The 22,606-nt window shown below is 45.0% G+C and overlaps 1 protein-coding gene across 2 annotated transcripts; it reads left to right on the top strand.

The window, feature by feature from the left end:
- Nucleotides 1-1,379: 1,379 nt before the first annotated feature.
- Nucleotides 1,380-6,254, top strand: LOC118899327 (calcitonin gene-related peptide 2). Of its 2 annotated transcripts, none has more exons than XM_036860892.1 (5): nucleotides 1,380-1,459; nucleotides 2,542-2,636; nucleotides 2,901-3,044; nucleotides 4,995-5,185; nucleotides 5,717-6,254. In XM_036860892.1, exons 2-4 carry the CDS (start codon nucleotides 2,551-2,553, stop codon nucleotides 5,158-5,160), a joined length of 396 nt encoding a protein of 131 aa, XP_036716787.1. In that variant the 5' UTR covers nucleotides 1,380-1,459; nucleotides 2,542-2,550; the 3' UTR covers nucleotides 5,161-5,185; nucleotides 5,717-6,254. The 2 variants fall into 2 exon arrangements, with proteins under 2 accessions (XP_036716787.1, XP_036716788.1); XM_036860893.1 differs by having other exon boundaries at nucleotides 5,784-6,243.
- Nucleotides 6,255-22,606: the final 16,352 nt, after the last annotated feature.

The following is a 22,606-nucleotide window of genomic DNA, read 5'->3' on the forward strand; positions in this document are numbered from 1 at the left end:
CCTTCACTTATTCCGCACTGCCTCTGCCCCCCAGGCACTCTACGCCCCTTCGGCCAGAGCTGGGATCTTCTCCCAGCGCCCTGGTGTCGCGGGCGCCCGCCGCGCGGACTCCAGACCCGGCTTTCCGTAAGCAAAAAGGGAAAGGCAGAGTCCTGTGCGCGTGCCTGTGCTTGTGTCTATGTCCGTGCTTGGGGGACAGTGTGTACCCCTGTGCATATAAAACTTGCCTGTTTCCGAAAGCAGAAACTCGGGGGGCCGCTTTCGGATCTGGGCGAGGTCGGTATGGGTTGATGCGAGCTCCCTCTTTTGCGAACAGCTGGTGAGGGCGCGTCTGCTGCAGCGAGTGCCGGCGATCTGCGGAGTGTCTGTGTGTGAGTGCGAAAGGAGGGCGTGTGGCCGGGGTCCAGGTAGGTGAGCGCTGGACGTGCACCCTGCGGGAGGCGTGAGCGCGCGCACCCGCCGGCCTGTGGCTGCGAGTGGCGCGTGTGTGAAAGTCCAAAGGTTGCCCCGTTGGTAGGCGCTGACCCCGGACAGCTCTGCAATCAAGGGCTTCAGGGAAGTGGGGCTGGGGTGTAGGGCGAGACAGGTAGAAACCCGGACACAGGCGTCCTGGCCCAGCAGCTTGGAAAACAGAAGGCAGAGGCGCCAGACAGCTGTGTAAACCAACTCCAGCGCCGCAGCGCAGGATCCCCGGTTAGAGTGGGGGAGGCAGAACCCGCAGTGGAGAATTCGGGAGCACGAGAGGAATGCCTAGCTCTCTGCGCAGACAGTGCCACTCCTCTCTTTCACTCCTACCCGTCCCAGGGAAGCGAGAAGAAAGAGGCTAGGTTGCCAGACTGGCAGCAAACCAACTTTGCGGGGCCCTGGGCGCCAGGGCGCGGCTGAAGGAGAGGAGGGAGCGGAGGATATCCCAGATCACCCCAGGTGGTCCAGAGAGATCTGTTTTTCAAGGACCCTTTCCCCCCCACCATCCCCTTCTTCCACCGTGGCCTATTTCATCTGAGATCCCTTCAGAATCTAAGGGACCGGGCCGGAGTCCCTACTGGCGTGGCTGGAGGGAGTGCAAGGCTGGAGTTCAGGCACAAAGAAAGGGAAACTCTGGCCCCTCACTGTCGGTGACACCAAACTCTACACAATTTGCTCCCACTTTCTGGACGTCGAAGGCTCTCAGCTCTCTCCGAGCCCTCCCGCTGCCCAAGCAATGACCTCATTGCGAGTGACAGCCAGAGCGGATGGTTCCCCTCCCTAGTGGACTGGTGTGCGGAGCGCGAGCAATGACGCAATCGGAGCTGGGTCGCTCCTGGCCACTTTGGATTGGCCGCGCGGGCTCGTGGGGACCTCCCCGCCCCCTATCGCTGGCATAAGAGCAGAGAGCTCCGCGGGGAAGACGCCCACAGCAGGCGTTTTGTCTATCCCGGTGGACCCGCAGCTCGCGCTCTCCTGAAACTCGAGTCGCCAGGTGAGAACTTCCCACTCTGCTCACTCTTAATTACCAGCCTCTGCATAGTTCATCTAATTTGCCCCATCTGCCTGCCTGCCTCTCTTTGCTTCTCACGGCCATCCCGGCCCACCTATAGCCCGGTGCTGCTAGCCGTCTGTCCCCTTGGAAGAAGGCAGGAGATTGGGGCTGTCAGCTCATTTTCTTCTAACCAGCTCCAGTGGAACCGCAAGCATCCCCAGGGCTTCGCCTGGGCGCTGGAAGCTCCGTGAGCCCAGCCCTAGCTTCCGAGCCTTCCTGGGTCTGCGGCCCCTGCATTTGTGCCGGTCCTTTGCGTGCAGGATTCTTCCCGAGTTTGGTCTGGGAGCGCCCTGAGCAGTCTGTGTCCCGAGGAGCGATCACGTTTGGTTCTCGGGACGGTTGAGCCCTGAAACTTCCTCTGAGGCGCCTCCAGCCTGCGAGCGTCCCTGGGGCACTGGCACGGACTTGGGGCAGTGCAGTCAGCCGGCCAGAACATTGAGCTGGCGCCCAGCACCTGCTGCTAAACTGCACTTCAGCAGAGGCTGGCTGTTCGGGCAGAGCCGAGAGACGCCAGTAACCGGCATGTTAAATTATCCCCAACCCAAACCCACAGACTGAGAGATTAGCGCTCCTTTCCAGTTTGCCCTTACTGCCTTCCTCTCCCAACTGTTGGTGGCGAAGTCCAGAGGAGGTGAAGGTGGTCCTAGACTTCTCAGTCCCTATGAAGACAGGCACAGTCTACAGCAAGGGTGGGTTCTCGCTTGGTTTCTGCATAGGGCAGAAGGTGTGGATTTATGTGCATGTGTGTGGCTTCTTCCTGGCTTTCCACGGGACAAAACCGGAACCCCCCGCCCTCACCCCAGGACACCTGTTTCTGCTGTACCATGCGATTCAGTGTAATGTATATTTTGAGATTCAAAGCAGCCCATCTGGCAAATGAACCCAACCGAGCCGTGGGGAGGCGGGGTAACCTGCCCGAATTCTCAAGGCAGTCGTGGCAGAGGCCGGACTGGAACTTGGGTCTGTGGGCTCCAGGCGGTGCTTGGTCTTGGTGCAGCGGTAACGTCATTCTCCCTTTACAGAGAAGCATCATGGGCTTCGGGAAGTCCTCCCCCTTCCTGGCTTTCAGCATCTTGGTCCTGTGCCAGGCAGGCAGTCTCCAGGCGACACCACTCAGGTGAGACAGCCTGAAGCCACGAGAGCGTTCCCCTTCCACTGCCCCTGGGATCAGGCAGTTCTGTGCCTCTGAAGTCACAGCAGTGGGAGACTCCCAGTGAATCAACACCCTCAGGTGTACACTGGCCTTGAGCCCTGTGGGCTGGCAGTCAGGAGAGCCACATCCTCAGGGAAAGCCGCGGAGACCAGGAAGCCTGGCTGCTTATCCTGGGAAGGAGGCAGGCAGGGGCTTAGTGTCTGTGTTGGGTTTGCTTCCTCTCTCCAGGTCTGCTTTGGAGACCCTCCCAGATCCCGGGGCACTCAGCGAGAAGGAAGGGCGCCTCCTGCTGGCTGCACTGGTGAAGGCCTATGTGCAGAGCAAGACCCGTGAGCTGGAGCAGGAGCAGGAGCAGGAGACAGAGGGCTCCAGGTGAGGCTCCCCACCCAGCCCTGGCATATTCAGGAGGACGTACCCCAGAGAGGTAGGAAAGACCACATCTGGCCAAGAGTTCAGCAGATTGTCCCTGTTCGCCAGGACCTGGGACTCAGCCATTCTCAGCCTACATGGAAGACAGAGGTCCCCATGCAGCTGGAGGGACTGTGGTTAGACACATGAAAAAGATCCATTCCTGAAAGCTGTTAGGAAATGAAATGGGGAGGTGTGGAATCACTTACTCTGGGAATTGGTCTTGTCCGACTAAGGAGAACACCCAGCCCTGGATGAGTTAGGACCGGTGAGTGTGAAGCCAGGGGATGGGCTGTTATAGCTCAGGATGTCTTAGAAATTTAACCTGTGTATGTTGTTCTCTCACACCTGCAAGGCACCTTCATTGCACATTTGCAAGGTGAAGCCAAAGGCCTTGCAGAGGGTGGGGTCAGGTAGAGCAGTGTCTGAGGTAGGTCCGGAGACTTTAGATGTGTAGAATCTGTGGAGATGTGCATGTTCTCATGGGGCCAGACACCGCTCCCCAGCCCCACCTCCCTGTGCACCCTGAGCTTGGAGCTCACACCAGCAGAGTCACGTGTTGCACCTGCATTCACCCTGAGAACCTCTCTGCAGAGCATGAAGGACTGAGCAGCATGTGGAATGCCAGAAAATGTCACCCCTTCCCCCCGCAGCCCTTCCCCACACTGCCCTGGCTCAGCGAACCTCTGAGTTCTCCTAATGGAGGATGCGTGAGCCACCTCCCTGCCTGCCCCTCTCGTCTCTCTGCTCCAGGCGCCCCCTCCTGGGTCTAACCTTCTGCATGACTGCCCTCAGGGGCAGCCCTGGTGCATGGTATTGTCTGGCATGTCTTTTCCCTGCAGCCTGGATGGCTCCAGAGCTAAGCGGTGCAGTAATCTGAGTACCTGTGTGCTGAGCGCGTACTGGAAGGACCTGAACAACTTTCATAGATTCTCTGGCATGGGCTTCGGGCCTGAAACACCTGGCAAGAAAAGTGACATAGCCAGCAGCTTGGAGAGGGACCGCTCCTCCCATTTTGGGGTTCCCCAAGATGCCAAGTGAACTCCTTCCTCTCCTTCCTGATTTCCTTTCTTGCTCCCATGGATGAAGTTAATGCATGCAGATTTTACCTGGATTGCTCTTCAAGCTGGTATTGGTAGCTTTGCTTATGACAGAGAATGCTGGGGACCTCAGGATGGAAAGAAAGAGAGCAGGACTCACAGACAAGGTTAGAGATAAGAGAGTGAGGGAAGCTTCTGAGATCCCAGAGAATGTCATGGCAGAGCCGTCCAATTCCTGCTTCATCCCTCATGCCTCATCATTGATGAATAAACCTATTTTCTAAAAGGATTTGCACTTTGGTGGTCATTATTCTGGTCCCTGTCCCAGGCCTGAGAGTGCCCAGGGCCTGTGCTTGAAAGTAGCCCTAGCCTTACGGTAGTACGATGCAGGGCTTGGTGAGGGTCCCTGTGAACCAGCTCCAGCAATGAGAACAGGTGTGCTGAGGAGCAGGTAAGCACTTCTGGGGGAGGATGCTGCAAACCGTGTGCTCTGAGCCTCTTCCAGGTAAGACTTCAGGGAATTTTCATTTTTCTATGGAAAGTGGTTTTGTTGGTGCTCGTGGCTAGGGTATGACCTCTATATGCTCCTTACATGTTGGGGTGGGTGTATCTAAGGGGTGATAAGTATAGGGTTTTAGCACTTGCCACATGGCTTAGAACTGGATTTTTTTGTGAAAATCTTTGGGCAGGGCTTCTAGCAAAGGCCTCCAGGCCATTTCCCCTAACAGCTTTGATAATTGCATTTAGGAGAAACACTTATTCTTAAGTGGTGTGTCAAAGAGCTACAATTCTCTTTATGAAGGCCTTATGGGGTAGGCGCCTGCCCCAGCCTCTCACTGACAGGCCTTCTCTTTTTCTCCATCCTGCAAATCAGCATCACTGCCCAGAAGAGGTCCTGCAACACTGCCACCTGTGTGACCCATCGGCTGGCAGGCTTGCTGAGCAGATCTGGGGGTGTGGTGAAGAGCAACTTCGTGCCCACCAACGTGGGGTCTGAAGCCTTTGGCCGGCGCCGGCGCCGCAGGGACCTTCAGGCCTGAGCAGTGAAATGACTCCGGGAAGAAGGTGATTGCCTTGTACTGTCAGATGGGAGGGGAAGGGGTTTGGAGGTTAGGACCCACATTTTGAAACCCACTGGACCTGGCTGCAGATCCCTTCTCTCCAATTACATTATTCTTCTTGAGTTAGTGAGTTCCTTCTACAACTCAGCTTGAAATCAGAGCACTAGGACAGGCTGCAGAGATGCAGTGTCATCTTTCTGAGAAGAGAGAAAAAAAAAAAAACTTGCTGTACTTAGAAAGGTAGGGCCTTGCAAATCTTAGCCTGGGCCACTTGTCATTAATGAACCCAGTTTCAGAAAGCCCTCAACTCTTGATCAGTATTCACAGATTCAGACCAGAGGGCTATAATCATAATACTACTGCTAATATTAATAGTGACCATTGAATGGTTTGCTCATCATTTGCCTTCAAAGCTTGCTTACATCTCATATCCATAATTTATAAATAGTGTTCAGTTGAAGAAGCACTTCTATAAATTTGTGTTCTTTCAGTAATAATTGTGATTATTTTCTTCTTGTCCTTCTGATTCTCCTAGTTCTCTTTCTTCTTCTTTTCCCCTTCCTCCTCCTCTTCTTTTTTATTTTATTTCTTTTTCATCTCAGGTTACCATGAAGCTGAACTCACCACTTCTATTAACTTCCGTTGACAACAACTTGGTGAGGAGGCCCCAAGGAAGATATACATGTTTGCATCCTAATAGATATTGAGAAAAATCACCTTTGTCACTTGAAAGGAATGAAACTGAATGCAAAATAAGCGAATTCCATATTTCTTGTGCATCTTTTTTATATTTGATTCTATGTGCAGTAAATGTGATGGCATCTCTCATTAGCTTATCTGGTAGCAAATTGGTTCTTTGAAAGCTGTCCTGTTGACCATGGCAGCTCTGCCAAATCTTAGGGGGACATTAAATCACTGCCTCTATGGCCTCTGGGGACACATGGTAATGGTGATGCTATGCTTTATTGTCTAAGAACATGATTGTATAATTTGTTTAAGAAAATGTCAATATTGTGCCATTTGTGAACTTCATTAAGATTAAAAACATATTTTGGATACACTTGTTTCAAGACCCTATTGGTTCATTTCAAATTGTCTTCCTATTTGATAACAATAATAATAATAATAGACATATTTTGAGGGATGACTATGGGCCAGATGATGTTCTAAGGTAGTGCTTTATACCTATTAATTCAGTTACTCTTCAGGACAACTCCACAGGGCTAGACCCCATTATCATTTCCACTTTACATGTGGGGAAACAGAGGCACGGAGAACTGAAGTCCAAGGTCATACAAATAGACAGTGGCAAACACAGGTGCTGATTTCCAGAGCTTACAGTTGAAACCACTGCAGTGTATGCTTTTCAACAATGGCTCCTGATGTTTTCCAGAGACCTGTGAGCCGTTCTTTGACCTAGCTGCCTCGCACGGTAGACCCTCAGATTTTTGAAGACAAATGGAAAATTTAAAACATACAAACAACCTAGTCTTTATATAATAAAATGAATCCCTTCTACCCATTACTTGGTGCTATAGTCTGCATGTTTGTGTCCCTCCCCAAATTTATATGTTGAAATCTAACTCCCAAAGTTAGGAGGTTGAGGAGGTGATTAGGTCACAAAGTTAGTCCCCTCATGAATGGGATTAGTGCCCTTCCAAAGGAGGCCTGAGGGAACTCCCTTTCTCCTTCTACATATAAATTTACAATGAGAAATTTGCTGTGAATGAGGAAGTGGTACCCCACCAGATATTGAATCTGCAGGTACCCTGGTCTTGGACTTCCCAGCCTCCAGAACTGTAAGAACTAAATATTTGTTGTTTATAAGCCACCCAGTTTGCGGTATTTTGTTACAGTAGCCTGAATGGACTAAGACATTTGGCTTCAACAAGGATCAATTTGCGGCCAATGTTATTACATCTGTGAGCCATCTACTTCCCCCAGACCTCCCCTACCACCCAATATATCCATAAATATTTCCCCTTGTATCTCCAAATGGGAAGGACTTTTAAATATAACCAAAATTCCATTTAACAATTAAATAGTTCAAATCCCTCAATTACCTTATATATTAGATAGATGATATCATATATATTAACCTCATATAAATTATACATATTATGTATATAAATATATAAATATAAATCAGGGCTTAAATTAGGTCTTCACTTTGCTGCTGTTGATGTGTTTTAAGGCACTTTCCATCTAGAGGTTTCACCTCTACCTTCTTTTTCCCTCCTGCAATTTATTTGTTGGAGAGACTAAGTTATTTGTCTAATGGTGTTTCCCATATTCTGAATTTTGATGACTACACCCTTGTGGTGAGGTTTAACATGCTCCTTTATCAATTGTATTTCTTGTGAGTGAGAGTGGGAAAGGGGAAAGAAAAGTGGAAGATGAGGTCAGAGATGTAATCAGGAAGACAGATCATGTAGGACTTTGTAGGGCACAGGAAAGACCCAGGCTTTCTATCAGTCAATTTCTAGTCCATAGAATAGAAACCACATCAGTGATTTTAACAGAAAGTATGCTCTAAGACGTTGACTAAGTAGGCAATAGAGTACTGAAAAGGCAAAAGAAAACAAGATATAGTACAGAGATTAAAACCAAAGGAAGCAGCTACCATCCACAGGGCTGGGAAAATGAGGGGAAGTGGTGGGGGAATTAGAATCTAGGAACTTAAAGAAGAATTCTCAGACCATTGAAAAGGGAGGTCATCTGATGCTGGTATTGAAGCACCAGCATCCATCGAAGCAACAGCAGCACGCATTGAAGGGGTGCAACAAGACTGTTCTATGAGTGTAGAAAAGCACACAAAATTGCAAACAGGAACCAACTTCCCTGGCAGAATAAAGAAACTGGGGGTGATGCTGACAGACAGAAATCAAAATAAGAAGGAGCAAGCTTCTTCTTCATGCCTTCTTGTCTCCTTTGAGAACCTCCAATTGGCAGGGATCCACCTGACAAAGAAAAATGTGGTTTGCAGAGTTCCAGCCTCAGTATCTCTTTATAAGCATATGTTTTTACATTTTTATAGAGAAAAGCCTTTTTTTTTAGCACACAGTTCAATGGGTTTTGACAGTACATTTGAGTCATGTAATCACCATCACAATAAAGGCACAAGACAGTTTCATCACTCCTCAGAAGTCCCCCATTTCTCCTTTGCAGTCAGTTGCCCCCTCAGTCTTTAAACCCTGATAACAACTGTATAGTTTTTAAAAATATTTATCTTTTAAAATTGATATATACTTAACATATGACATTGTATTAGTTTTAGGTGTCCAATGTAATGATTTGATATATGCATATATTGTGAAATGATCACCACAGTAAGTTCATCCATCACTACACACAGTTACAATGTTTTTTCTTGTGATGAGAACTTTAAGATTTACTCTCTTAGCAACTTTCAGATAGATAATAGAGTAGTGTTAACTATAGTCACCATGCTTAACTATAGTCACCATGCTGTGCATTACATCCCCAGGACTTCTTTATCTTATAACTGGAAGTTTGTACTTCTTGACTGCCTTTACCCATTTGCAGCTCCCTACCCTCACCTCTGGCAACCACAAATCTGTTCTCTGTTTCTATGAGTTCGTTTTTTTTTTTTTTCATACATAAGTGATATCATACAGTATTTGTCTTTCTCTGTCTGACTTATTTCACTTAGCATAATGCCCTCAAGTTCCATCCATGTTGTAAGAAACAGCAGGATTTCCATTTTTTAACAGTGAATAACATTCCATTATATATAAAACTCTCTATATACACCAATGTCTATATATCCATATCTATATCTACCCATATATCACATTTTCTTTATCTAGTCATCCATCAATGCACACTTAGGTTGTTTCCATGTGCTGCTATGAACATGAGGGTGCAGATATCTTTCCAAGACAACGATTTCGTTTCCTTCAGATAAATACCCAGGAATGGAATTGCTAGATCATATAGTAGTTTTATTTTTAATTTTTTGAGGAAACTCCACACTATTTTCCATAGTGGCTGCACCAATTTACATTCCCACCAACAGTGCACAAGTGTTGCCTTTTTTCCACATCCTTGCCGACGTTTGTTATTTCTTGTCTTTTTCATAATAGCCATTCTAACAGGTGTGAGGTGATATGTCATCGTGGTTTTGATTTATATTTCCCTGATGATTAGTGACGTTGAACACCTTTTCATGTACCTGTTGGCCATTTGTATGTCTTCTTTGGAAAACATCTAATCAAATTCTTCTGCCTTTTCCAGAATGTCATATACATGGAATCAATATGTAACTTTGTCTGAATTTTCTTTTACTTAACCTAATGCATTTGAGATTTATCCATATTGTTGCATGTATATAGTTTGTTTCTTTTTATTGTTGGGCAGTATTACATTGCAGGGATGTACTACAGTTTGTTAATCCATTTATCCATTGAAGGACGCCTGGCTTGTTTCCAGTTTTTGGCATTTATGAATAGAGCTGCTATAAATTTTGTGTATAGATTTTTGTGTGAAGATAAGTGTAGTGGGCCAAACTGGGGCCCCCAAGAAGATATGCCCATGTCTTCAACCCTGGAAACTGTGAATGTTACCTTATCTGGAAAAAGGATCTTTGCTGATGTAATTAAATTAGGATCTTAAAATGAGCTCATCCTGGATTATCCAAGTCAGTCTTAAATCCAATGATGTGTTCTTATAAGAGATACACAAAGAAGAAGATACACAGAAGAGAAGATGATGTGAATACAGAGGTAGGGAGAGTCATAAACCGAGGAAGCCAAATCAGCCGGCAGCTCTCAGAAGCTAGAAGAGGCATGGAGTGGATTCTCCTGCAGGGTCTCTGGAGGGAGTGCAGCTCTCTGTCACCTAGATTTTGGAATGAGAGAATAAATTTCTGTTGTTTGAAGCCACTGAGTTTGTGGTAATTTGTTATGGCATCCCTGGGAAACTAATACAATACATTCCATTTCTTTTGGGTAAATACCTTGGAGTGGGATTGGTGAGTCCTTTGGCAAGTGTCTATATTTTTTTCCTTAAGAAGTCTTTTATTTTTACAATTACCTTCTAATCTTTGTCCATATACATTTACATTCTTGATAATTACTACCAAATAGTTTACACATGGTATTGTGTATTTTGTTTGTTACTGCATTCAGTATGATAAACATAATTGTATTGCTTAAGTAAAGTAAGAAAAACTAATTTCAGAAACTTTGAAAAATCAATATATGAAAAAAGATTTCAATAAGCTTAATTCAACCATTGTGATTTGTTTTTATTGTCTTCCTTTTATATGCATATTTTACATAGTTCTAAACTATATATTATGTTATATTTTTAAATAAAAACTTTTTTTAAGAGCAGTTTTAGGTTTGCAAAAAGTTGAGAGGAAGGGACAGAGATTTTCCTATACCCTCTGCCCTCACACATGCACAGCTTCCCCCATTATCAACATCATTCACCAGGACAATATATATATGTACATATATATATATATATATTTTAACCAAGGATGAACCTACACTGACACATGACAATCACCCAAAGTCCATAGTATACCTTAGAGTTCACTCTTGGTATTGTACATTCTATGGATTTGGGCAAAAGTATAATGATATATATCCATCATTATAATAGCATGTGGAGTATTTCACTGCTCTAAAAATCTTTTGTGTTCTGCCTGTTCAATACTCCCCATGACTCCCCTGGCAAACACTGGTTTCGCCTTTTCCAGAGTGTCACATAGTTGGAATCATACAATACGCGGTCTTTTGAGATTGGCTTCTTTCCCTTCGTAACATGCACTTACATTTCCTCCATGTCTTTTCATGGCTTGGTAGCTCATTTCTTTTTAGCACTGAATGGTATTCCATTGTCTGAATGTACCACAGTTTATCCATTCATCTACTGAAGGACATGTTGTTTGCTTCCAAGTTTTGGCAATTATAAATCACGCGTCTATAAATATCTGTGTGCAGGTTTTTATGTGGACATATGTTTTCAACTAGTTTGGGTAAATACGAAGGACCGCGACTGCTGGATCATATGCAAAGTGTATGTTTAGTTTTGTAAGAAACTACTAGACAGGCCTCCAAAGTGGCTGGTAGCATTTGCATTCCCACCAGCAATGATGAGTGTTCTGTTACTTCACATTCTCGCCAGTATTTGGTGTTGTCAGTGTTCTAGATTTTGTCCATTCTAATAGGTGTGTAGTGGTGTCTCACCGCTGTTTTAATTTACATTTTCCTGATGACATATGACTTGGATCATCTTTTCATATGCTTATTTGTCATCTGTATATCTTCTTTGGTGAGGTTTCTGTTAGGGTCTTTGGCCCATTTTCAAAGTTTTAAGAGTTCTTTGTATATTTTGGAGAATAGGCCTTTATCAGATGTGCCTTTTCCAAATATCATCTCCCAGTCTGTGGCTTGTCTTCTAATTCTCTTGACACTGTTTTTTGCAGAGCAAAGGTTTCAGTTTAATGAAGTCCAACTTAATCAATTACTTCTTTCATGGATCATGTCTTTGGTGTTTTATCTAAAACAACATCACCTTACCCAAGGTCATGTAGGTTTTCTCCTATATAATCTTCTAGGAGTTTTATAGTTTTGCATGTTACATTTTGGCCTATGATCCATTTTGAGCGAATTTTTGTGAAAGGTCTGTGTCTAGAATAATTTTTTAGCATGTGGATGTCCAGTTGTTCCAGCACCATTTGTTGAAGAAACTATCTTTACTACATTGTATTGCCTTTTGTCAAAGATCAGTTGACTGTTTTTGTGGGGTTCTGTTTCTGGGCTCTCTATTCTGTTCCATTGATCTATTCGTCTATTCTTTCAACAATACCTCACTATCTTGATTACTGTAGATTTATAGTCAGTCTTGAAATTGAGTAGTGTCAGTCCTCCAATTTTGTTCTTCTCCTTCAAGACTGTTGGCTGTTTTGAGTCTTTTGCCTCTCCATATGAACTTTAGAATCAGTTTGTCAACATCCATAAAATAAATATCTTGCTAGGATTTTGATTGGGATTGCACTGAATCTATAGATAAATTTGGGAAGAACTGGCATATTAATAATATTGAGTCACGAATATGGAACATCTCTCCATTTATTTAGCTCTTCTTTATCTCTGATAATTTTCCTATCTTTGAAGTCTGCTCTGTCTGAAATTAATATATATAGCCCTGCTTCCTTTTGATTAGTGTTAGCATTTACTTTTTAAATTGTGGCATAACTGATATACAAAATTATTAGTTTCAGGTGTACAACATAATGATTTGATATTTGTATATAATAGAAAATGATTACTTACTTCTAGTTAACATCTGTCACCATACATAGTCACAATTTTTTTCTTGTAATGAGGGATTTAAAGATCTACTCTCTTAACAACTTTCAAATATGCAATACAGTACTATTAATTATAGTTGCCATGCTATACATTACAACCATTTGTTTCTTTTAATTTGTATGCATCTTTATATTTAAAGTGGGTTGCTTATAGACAACATATAGTTGGGTTTTGTTCTTGTTCCACTCTGACAATCCATGTTTTTTAACTGGTACTTTTAGACTTGACATCAAAGTGATTATTAATATAGCTGGATTAATATCTACCATATTCATTATGGCTAGTATATATTTAACTTTATAAGAAACTGCTAAAATATTTCCTGAAGTGGCTGTACCATTTTGCATTTCCACCAGGCACGTATGAGTGTTCTAGTAACTCCACTAATGTGTATATAGTAGTATATAATTGTGGTTTTAATTTAAATTTCCCTAATGACTAGTGACATTGAGCATCTTTTCCTGTGCTTATTTTCTATCGTTTTTCCCTTTTGTTGAAGAGTTTGTCCAAATCTTTTGCTCATTTTGTAGTGGATTGCTTGTTTTATTATTGTTGAATTTTGAGAGTTTTTTACATATTGTGGATGCAAAATTATTATCAGAGATGTAATATCTGATAATGTTTTCCCCAATCTGTGGATTGCATTTTCATTTTCTTAGCAAAAGTTTTAAATTTTGCTGAAGTCTAATTTATCATTTTTTAAATGGGTTGTGCTTTGGTGTCGTGTCTTGTCTAAGAACTCTTTGCCCAACCCCAGATCACAAGGTCACAGTGGCTTTGGACTATACTTTTTCCTAAAAGATATTTAGTTTTATGTTTTACATTTAGGTCTAGGATCCATTTTGAGTTAATTTCTGTATAAGGTGAGAGGTGTAGGTCGAGACTAATTTCTTTGCCTATAGATGCCCAATTGTTCCAGTTGTTGAAAAGACTATTACTTAACCATTTAATTGCCTTTGCACCTTGGTTGAAAATCAATTGATAATATTTGTGCATGTGATTTCTGGACTTCCAATTCTGTCTCATTGATCAATGTAGTTATTCTTTTGCCAATACCACACTGTCTTTTTTTTAAATTAATTTTTATTGGAGTATAGTTGATTTACAATATTGTGTTAGCTTCTGCTGTACAGCAAAGTGAATCGGTTATACATATACATATATCCACTCTTTCTTAGATTCTATTCCCAGATAGGTCATTACAGAGTATGGAGTAGGGTTCCCTGTGCTCTACAGTAGGTTCTTATTAGTTATCTATTTTATACATATTTGTGCGTATGTGTTAATCCCAATCTCCCAATTTATCCCTCTCCCCCTTTCCCCCTTGAATACCACATTGTCTTGATATACTTAGACACACTGTGGTGTTAAAGTAAGCATGGTAATCAGGTAGTGTGGGTCTTACAAAATTGTTTATTTGTATGTTTATTTAAGTATCTACATGTCCATTGGTCCACTCCAACTCAACTCTTATGTAGTTGTATAGAAATAGTGTTTAATGGAGATGCAGGTGCTTTTTAACATGATGTGGGGTGAGGATGTCAAAAATAAAAGTAGAGGGGCTGGCAGCATCTTAAAATACCCAGTCTCCCACCAGTCCCTCCCTCTGGGTGCAAAGCAGCCCCTTCTCCACCAGAGGGCGCACCAAGAAGGCGCTTAAGCTAGCTCTGCCAGGATCCCCTCTTCCCAGTCTGGTCCCAAGCTGGTCTCCCAGATTCACCTCTCCCTGCTCTCATAGCCTTGGCTTTCTGGCCCCTATATTTGGAATAATGACGCCTCCCTCGCAGGTGTGAGGCAACGTCCTACCAAAGGTACTCAGGATTCCAGGGGCAGATGGTAGTCCTTAGGGAGGAGGGAGGCTGAAGCGTCCTCTTGTCTGAGGGACCTTGCGAAAAGAGCAGCCATAGTGAGACCCATTTTGTTGCCTTCTTGACTTCCCTCAAAGGACAAAGACTGGGGCAGAGATGGAAGAGTGGCGGGAGTGGGAGGGGCATTAAGGGAATGAACAGAGATCTCTGCATTTTGACACAGGACTGCTCCTGTGGGGGATGAGTGAAGACAAAATAAGGGAGGTTTTTATGGAGGGCTGGGTCTTGGACTCAATGACGAAAGGCTGGTAGGGTTTGTTTTTTAATTAAAAATTCAATAACTTTTTCCTAATTATAAAATTAAAATACTCAATATGGAAAATTTAGCAACTACAGGAAAGACAACAACAACAATAAAAGGTGGGGGGAATAGTATGTTTCTTAGATATCTCATCATCCAGAGAAATCCACCGTTAGTAGGTTGGTGTGTGTGTTTTTTTTTATATCTTATGTGCATATTTATAAAATTGTATCACACCAAACTTCTCTGAAACCTGCCTTTTTCAGGGTCCGTCTTTCCATGCCACTCCATGTTCTTCTACTGTATCATTTTTCATGTCCATTTCACATTCCATTGAATAAATGTGCCAGAGTTTATTTAATCAATCCCTTATATACATGTAAATTATTTCCAGATTTTTATTCTTGTAAAAATGCTGTAACAATCAACTTTGGAGCTAAATTTCATAAAATATTCACATTTATTTCCTTAGGGGAAATGTGCATGAGCACAATCTAGGATCACGTTAATCTAATTTTAATCTAATGCGATACCATTTTTTACCCTTTCTAGCAGTGGGATTGTAGAGTCAGAGAGTAAATGCATATGTAATTTTGCTAAGTATAGGTAATCTACCATTTTTCATCCCCCCCAGACATGTGTAAGAGTTTTTGTTTCTCCCAGCCTTACCAACTGGCTATGTCATCAAATTTCTGGATGACCAGACACAGGGGGACACAGAGCAACATAAACAACAGAAAACAGAAACAGACCCAGAGGCTCACACGTAGGAGGAACAAATGGGAAGAGAAATGCCAGCTCAATATGGGGAGACACTTTCTGGCATTGGGAGCTGTCTAATGATAGCAGGGGCTTCTTGGGAGGTGATGGGCTCCCTGTCACTGCAAGTGTTCAAGGAGAGACCAGATGGCCATTCAGCAGAATGTGGTACCGGAGGCTTCAGCAACTTAGCGTCTGGATCAAGGACCTTTAACAGCTGGAGAAAATCACACAACCATATTGATTGATTGCCTCAATTTAAATCCATGAGCCTTAATTAAGCCTTTATTGCTGCCAGGAAATTGTATGTCCTTAGTCCATTCACTCTCCCATTTACTTCTAGATCATTACTCACACCTTCTCCTTGAAACCTCGACACTTCCTCCACCGTCCTTATTCTCAGCCCCTGACTGTGCTTCTTACTTTACTGATAAAATGACATCAATCAGAAGAGAGCCTCCCCAGACTCCACCAGAACACCTGTACACTACTGGTATCTGCTCCCAGGTCCTCGTCTCCCGCTAGTCTCCATAGGTGAACTCTCCGTGCTCCAAGCTAGAGCCATTTCTTCCATTTATGCACTGGGCCCCATCCCCTTTTCACTACTAAGGCATTGCTCCAACGCTTCTCTACTATCCCCACCCTCATCTCCTCCTACTCCCCCTCCCTTCTTCGCACCGCTCCACTTCACTAGTCTCCTTCCTTTTGCTCCAAAACACCAGGCACACTCTTGCCTTAGAGCCTTTGCTTTGACTGTTTCCTTTCTTTGGAAAGCTCTTCTCACAGATAACCATCTGCATAACACATAACTCCTTTACCTCTATTTACATGGACTGAATTAAAAGACCAGTCTAACTATAGGCTCTTTACAAGAGGTATCTAAAACATAAGAATACAGAAAGGGCCAAAGTAAAAGAATGAACAATTTTCCATGCAAACAGTAGCCAAAATAATGGTAGTGTAGCTATATTAATTTTGAATAAAACTGACTTTAAGGCAAAAAGCATCATTGAGATAATGAAGGCCACCTTATAATTGCAAAATTTAAAAATTTCCAACAGTATGTAATAATTCTAAATGTATATGCACCTAATAACAGCCCCAAAGTAGTATAAAGCCTAAATCCACAATTCTGGTGGGATATTTTAACACACCTCTCTTATTAATTATCTTCTAGCATGAGATGGTCTATTTATATCTCTTTATGCATTATTAGACTGTGAGCATCCCAAGGTCAGAGATTGCCTTGATCATTTATATTTTGAGCAATGTGCACAGGACTGGCCTTTATTCATTTTTTACTGGACTAAACTTCCTTCAGCATTGGTGAGGTCACCGTCTTCTGAAGTAACACATTCTTTCTTTGGGAATGCTCTCACTCTTAGAAGGGTCTTAGTCTTCTGGATTAAAACCTGTCCTCCCCACTCTCCCAGCTTTCCTAATATGGCTTAAGCATGTGTGGGTTTTGGAGGATTTCCCTCCAGGAATGGGTGTGTCTGAGACCAGATCTTTTAAACCATAGGTGCGTATTAATTGCAAGGAATTTAAAATAGATCATTTTTTTCTTTCCTACAGTCCTGGCTGGGCATGGATTCTATTAGAAGAATCCTTTCTGGGCAATTACCCATCCATCCTCAATAATGTATCTGGGAGTTGGCATTAAGGCTTTTCAGTTATTCAAATTGTCAGAATTTTTATCTCCTGGTGAAACTTTTCTGGAAGCTCTCATGGCAGCTGTTGCATGTGCTCAGGGGCAAAGTTAAAGCTCTTGCCTTTGTCTTTGGCAGGCCCTTAGGCCAGGGCTGTAAATCTGAGCCCATCAAGACCATTATAACAATTCACTGACCTTCTTGAGAGTTGTAGCGCTTTTACAGAGATTTAGATGCGTGGGAGGCTGTGGGGATTGAAAGAGTTTGTAGGGCTTGGCTTTTCTCTGGGTTCCAGTTACTATCCATTTGTACTGTACACCCTCCCCCATAGCTTCTCCATCCTTCTCTGCTCTGCTCTGTGTCCAGAGGAGCTGGTCCTCAGATCGCAGCCCCTGGGTTATCTGGTTGGGTTTTGCCAATGGAGGTACTGGCTGGAGGTCAAAGGGAGGAGCAGAGAGAGGTTAGAGAATTTCTTTCCCACTTTGGTGCCATGGTTCTGAGACGACCTCTTCCATGGTTGCACCAGAGCACCCATAAGCCATTTCCCCCCTCGCTCCTAGACTTAGGGGTGGTGGCATCTTCCCACAGTTGTCAGTACCTGGGTGCCTCAAACCGGTTGTTATTCTCTTATCCCTGACCATAAATAGCCTTTCAGGTCTCCAAGTCCCACCTAAGTGGACTTCTTTTCCTGCTGGGACCTGACTGGGAGACAAAAATATACAGACTATGCATTCTGCCTGGAAGATGGCTCCTTTCTTTACTTTATGGGCTCAGAGTCCTTGTCAGATACACCTGAGAGCACTCTTGCACTAGGTCTCAGGTGACTCTCTGTGACTCAGAAAAGGAAAGACACTTCCTTAGGGTCACAGAGGTAAGAGAGAAGCCTCTGATTCTTATCCCCTGTGCTGTGCCCTTCCCACTGACAGCTGGGCTTCTCTCCGTGCTGCCTTCACCAAGGAGACATGGGGAGGCGGGATACATTAGGACTTTTAGAATTGTAAGCAAAAGAAAAAAAAAACTCAAGCCGGTTTAAGAGAAATAAGAAAAATGTTGTTAGAGTGTAGGGGTGTCTTGTGAAACCTCCAGGACAGGGAAGCTGTTGGGCCTCACGAACCAGGGGTGCAAACACCCTTCGTAGGGAAGATTCTTGGAAACCCAAGTCCTTTTCCTTTCAGTGGCTGGGTTTTCTGTCTGGCTCCCTTTATCTTCTTGGCGTCTGGTTCCTGGATGGTCTTGGCCACTTCTGTGCTCTGCCACATGGGACAGCTACTTCCACCACCGTGCTCAGACCATTCCACAGAAGTTTGCTGAATATCTACTATGTGCCTGGCACTGCACTGGTAGGTAGGGCCTCCGTTCTTGTGGAGTGGGGCACTGGGGAGACAGAAAATAAACAAATAAACAAATAAATAAACAAGGAAATTTCAGAGAGTGATAAGTGGTATTAACAGGGGAGGGCTCTTTTAATTTGGGTGGTCAGGGAAGAGCCCTCTTAGGAAGATGATGTGACCTGAGACCCTGGTGGAGAGAAGAATCAGGTAGAATTTTGTGAGCCAGAGAAAGGGTCTAGAACTTTTATTCTAAGTGCAATAATAAGAAGCTGTTGGGCTTCCCTGGTGGCACAGTTGTTAAGAATCCTCCTGCCATGTACATATATGCACTACTAAACGTAAAACTGCCATGTACGTATATGCACCACTAAATGTAAAAGTGGGAAGCAGCTGCATAGCACAGGGAGATCAGCTCAGTGCTTTGTGATCACCTAGAGGGGTGGGATAGGGAGGGTGGGATAGGGAGGGTGGGAGGGAGGGAGACGCAAGAGGGAAGAGGTATGGGTATATATGTATATGTAGAGCTGATTCACTTTGTTATAAAGCAGAAACTAACACCATTGTAAAGCAATTATACTCCAATAAAGATGTTAAAAAAAAAAAAAATCCGCCTGCCAATTCAGGGGACACGGGTTCGAGCCCTGGTCCGGGAAGATCCTACATGCCGCGGAGCAACTAAGCCCGTGCGCCACAACTACTGAGCCTGCGCTCTAGACCCCACGAGCCACGACTACTGAAGCCTGTGTGCCTAGAGCTTGCAACAAGAGAAGCCACCACAATGAGAAGCCTGCGCACAGCACGAAGAGTAGCCCCCGCTCACCGCAACTAGAAAAAGCCCGTGCACAGCAATGAAGACCCAGTGCAGCCAAAAATAAATTAAAAAAAAAAAAAAGCGGTTGAAGAGTTTTAGGTTGGAGGAGGATGTGATCTCATTCACATTGCTAAAGGATGACTCTGGCAACTTTGTGGTTAAGGGGCTTTAGATGGTCAGGGTTTCAACATGGAGGTAGAGCAGACAGGACAGACTGACTGGTTGGATGTTGGGGCCAGGGGGCTGGTGAGGTAAGAGGAATAAAAATTGACTCAGGTCTTTGTTTCGATCAGCTGGGAAGAGGCGGTACCGTTTAATGACATGCCTTGATTTCAACCCACAGGCAGCTCCAGAGCCTCCCATTCTGCAGGTGGGGAAAGGTCCTTCTTCACCAGGCTCACAGCTTCCGCAGTGACTCCCAGTGCTCACCCCGGCCACCTCTGTCCACAGGCCCCATTGTGTTCAGGAATCGGGGCCATGTTCTACCGGGGCCAGGAGGGAAGTCCTTCAGGGCAGCCCCACGCGGTGTGAGGTGGTGTCCCAGATGTTTCCCCTCTCACCATAGATGGTAAGCTCCCTGCAATCCCTGCCTTGGAACACCTCTCAGACGTGGGGTCAGCCCATGTCCCCAGACTCAGATCTGGAGTCACTAAGTCTGGCTTGTGTGATTGCTCTCACTGGCTCCTTGTAAAATGTGTGTTTTTCAACTCTAGTCTGGCTACGATTGTCATTCCTAAGCTGCTCCTTCTCCTACTTCCCAGGGGAGCTGGGCTGTTCCTTCTTTGACTCCTCAAGCCCCTACCCCCTTTTCTGCCCCTTTATTTGCCACAACTCACCTGGCCTCCCACTGTAGAAAAGGCTCCTGCCCTGCCCCTCCCCCAGCCTATCAGAGCTAGCACCTGGCCTTCCCTCTCAGCGGCAGGTGCACCTCTGCACTTGTGTTCTTGCACTGCACCCTGGGAAACTCGTGGACCTACGCTCAGACGGACCTGGGTCTGAATCTTTGATCTTCCACTCATCGGTTGTGTGACCTCAGGAGAGCTACTTAACCTCTCTTGCCCTCGGTTCCTCACCTCTAAAGAGGGGATAGTAATAACTACGTCACTGGATCGTGGTGAGACACAAACAAGGTAAATCATGGAAAGTGCTTACTATAGCAGGTCTGTATACGGGAAGAAGTCAGTGACTGACTTCTTATGTAATAATAGTAGTTTTTTTTTTTTTTTAATTTATTTATGGCTGCGTTGGGTCTTCGTTGCCGCGTGCGGGCTTTCTCTAGTTGCCGTGAGCGTGGGCTACTCTTGGTTGTGGTGCGCGGACTTCTCATTACGGTGGCTTCTCTTGTTGCGGAGCACGGGCTCTAGGTGCGCGGGCTTCAGTAGTTGTGGTGCATGGGCTTGGTTGCTCCGCGGCATGTGGGATCTTCCCGGACCAGGGCTCGAACCCATGTCCCCTACATTGGCAGGTGGATTCTTAACCACTGCGCCACCAGGGAAGCCCATAGTAGTTTTATTATTATTATTATTATTATTTTGCTCCTTTTCCCAAGACCTCACTGCTCCAGTTACCCTCGAAGCTCATCTTTCTCCCCGAACCCGGGGAGCACAGGAAGCAGAGGAAACAGTAGATTCATGCTGGAGAAGCCAAAGTGGTTTCTAGAGCCAGGCCCTCAGCAGGCTTCCTTCCAGAAGGACACCTGAAGCTGTCCCCCAGCTGTCCAGAGCAATCCTCTGAGATCCAAAGGGCCAAGGAATGTCCACGAAGTCACTCCCTTAATTAGGCACCAAAACAGTGACAGAAGTAGCATTTTTCTGCTGTGTCTCTGCTGAGGCTGTCCTGCTGTTGTTGGAAAGGGGTTACCCCTTAGACTTTGGAAAGAGGGCCTCTGTCTTAGCTTGGGATGCAGGGCCACAGCTCGGATGCCTGAGATTGCCCAGGAGTGTGGGGACAAGGATGCTAGCCAGGAGGGAGTGTGGCTGGCCACACAGTTGGCACCCTGATCGCTTTTCCTCCCTGGGCTCAACAGCCTTCGATTCATTGTTAGGGAGGCAGAAGCTACAGCCCCTCCTAAGATGGTGGTCCTCAGAGTATAACGGGTATACTAATCACCTGGAAGGCTTGTTAAAACACAGCTTACTGGACCCTAGCCCCAGAGCTTCTGATTCAGTAGTTGTTGGAGGAGGTCTGAGACTTTACCTTTTCTACACGATGCCAGGAATTGCTGATGCTGTTGGCCTAGGACCACTCTTGGAAAACCACCACCCTGGAGAATTGCATATTTGCACACTCTCCTTTTGCATCCTGTCTGAGGGTGGGAAATAGGGGAAAGACAAAGGGGCAGGAATCTCGGGCTCTTATTTTCACTAACTTACTCTGTGGCTATGTTTCTCAAGATGGTTTTGCTTGTAAGTAATGGGAAATAGCTTGTTACTTTAAGTAAGGGAATTTGTTGGGAGGAAATTCAACTCTTCTCTGAATTTAATGAAGAGTTGAGCAGTGAAGGCTTGGGATGGGCAGGGTAGTCCTGGGGCCATCAGCAGCTGGAGTTCATGTGCTGAGGGCACTACTGGCCAGGGCACTCCAGTCAGGTCATCTGCCCACTAATAACCTCTAGTCCAACTTATTAAAATTCTAAATGCTGATGAAAGTCAATCTGATTGGCTCACAAGGGGCGAGACCTTCCTGCCGTGCCTCTCTTAGCCAATGAGCCACAGCTGGTGTGTGGTGGAGAGGCTGCAGGAGAGGGCCAAGAAAAATGCAGGGCTGCCTGCCTGCCCCCGCTGTCCTGAACTGAGCAGCAGTGATCCCACAAGGGGCCTACTACGGTGACCTCGACCAGGATTCTTTCCCTCACTGGGCCTTAGTTTCCCTGTCAAATGAAGGGTTTGAGTTAGAACCTAATTGCTAGATCAATTTTTTCTCAAAAAACCCTGCATCATAATTGCTTGGGATGCTTGAATATAGAGACGCACATGCCCCACAGTGGGCTGGGAAGTTGTCCACAACAGGCTTTCCAAAGCAAACCAAAGTGAAACAAAACAAAATGCCCTGATTTGTAGTATTTGCCCAATTTCTGTGGTGTAAATAAATACTTCCATTATGGCCAATTTCAAATTACCAGCATGAAGTCACTGAACATGGATTGGGAAGAGAGAGATACCCAGGCTTCAGCTCACCACCAACCCACTGAATCAGAACCTCTGAGGGAGGCCTGGGAACCTGCATTTCACTCCCCTCCCCCGCCCAGTGATTCTGGTGGGTAATAAAATTTCAGAATCCCTGCTCCCAGAGATCGCTGAGGGCCTTTCTGGTCCTTACGTCCTTCATCCTAGTTACATTACAGGTTCTCACACTGGTTCTGGGAGTTGAGGGAAATTTCCCCTTTTGAGAGCATTGTAGAGGAAGGCCTGGAGAGAGATA

The sequence above is a fragment of the Balaenoptera musculus genome, chromosome 8 (assembly GCF_009873245.2).
Source record: "Balaenoptera musculus isolate JJ_BM4_2016_0621 chromosome 8, mBalMus1.pri.v3, whole genome shotgun sequence".
NCBI lineage: Eukaryota > Metazoa > Chordata > Mammalia > Artiodactyla > Balaenopteridae > Balaenoptera > Balaenoptera musculus.

Coding starts and splice junctions, on each gene's coding strand:
- LOC118899327 (XM_036860892.1), top strand. CDS start 2,551: ATGGGCTTCGGGAAGTCCTCCCCCTTCCTGGCTTTCAGCATCTTGGTC. Junction 2,637..2,900: donor CTCCAGGCGACACCACTCAG/GTGAGACAGCCT, acceptor TCCTCTCTCCAG/GTCTGCTTTGGAGACCCTCC. Junction 3,045..4,994: donor CAGGAGACAGAGGGCTCCAG/GTGAGGCTCCCC, acceptor CCTGCAAATCAG/CATCACTGCCCAGAAGAGGT.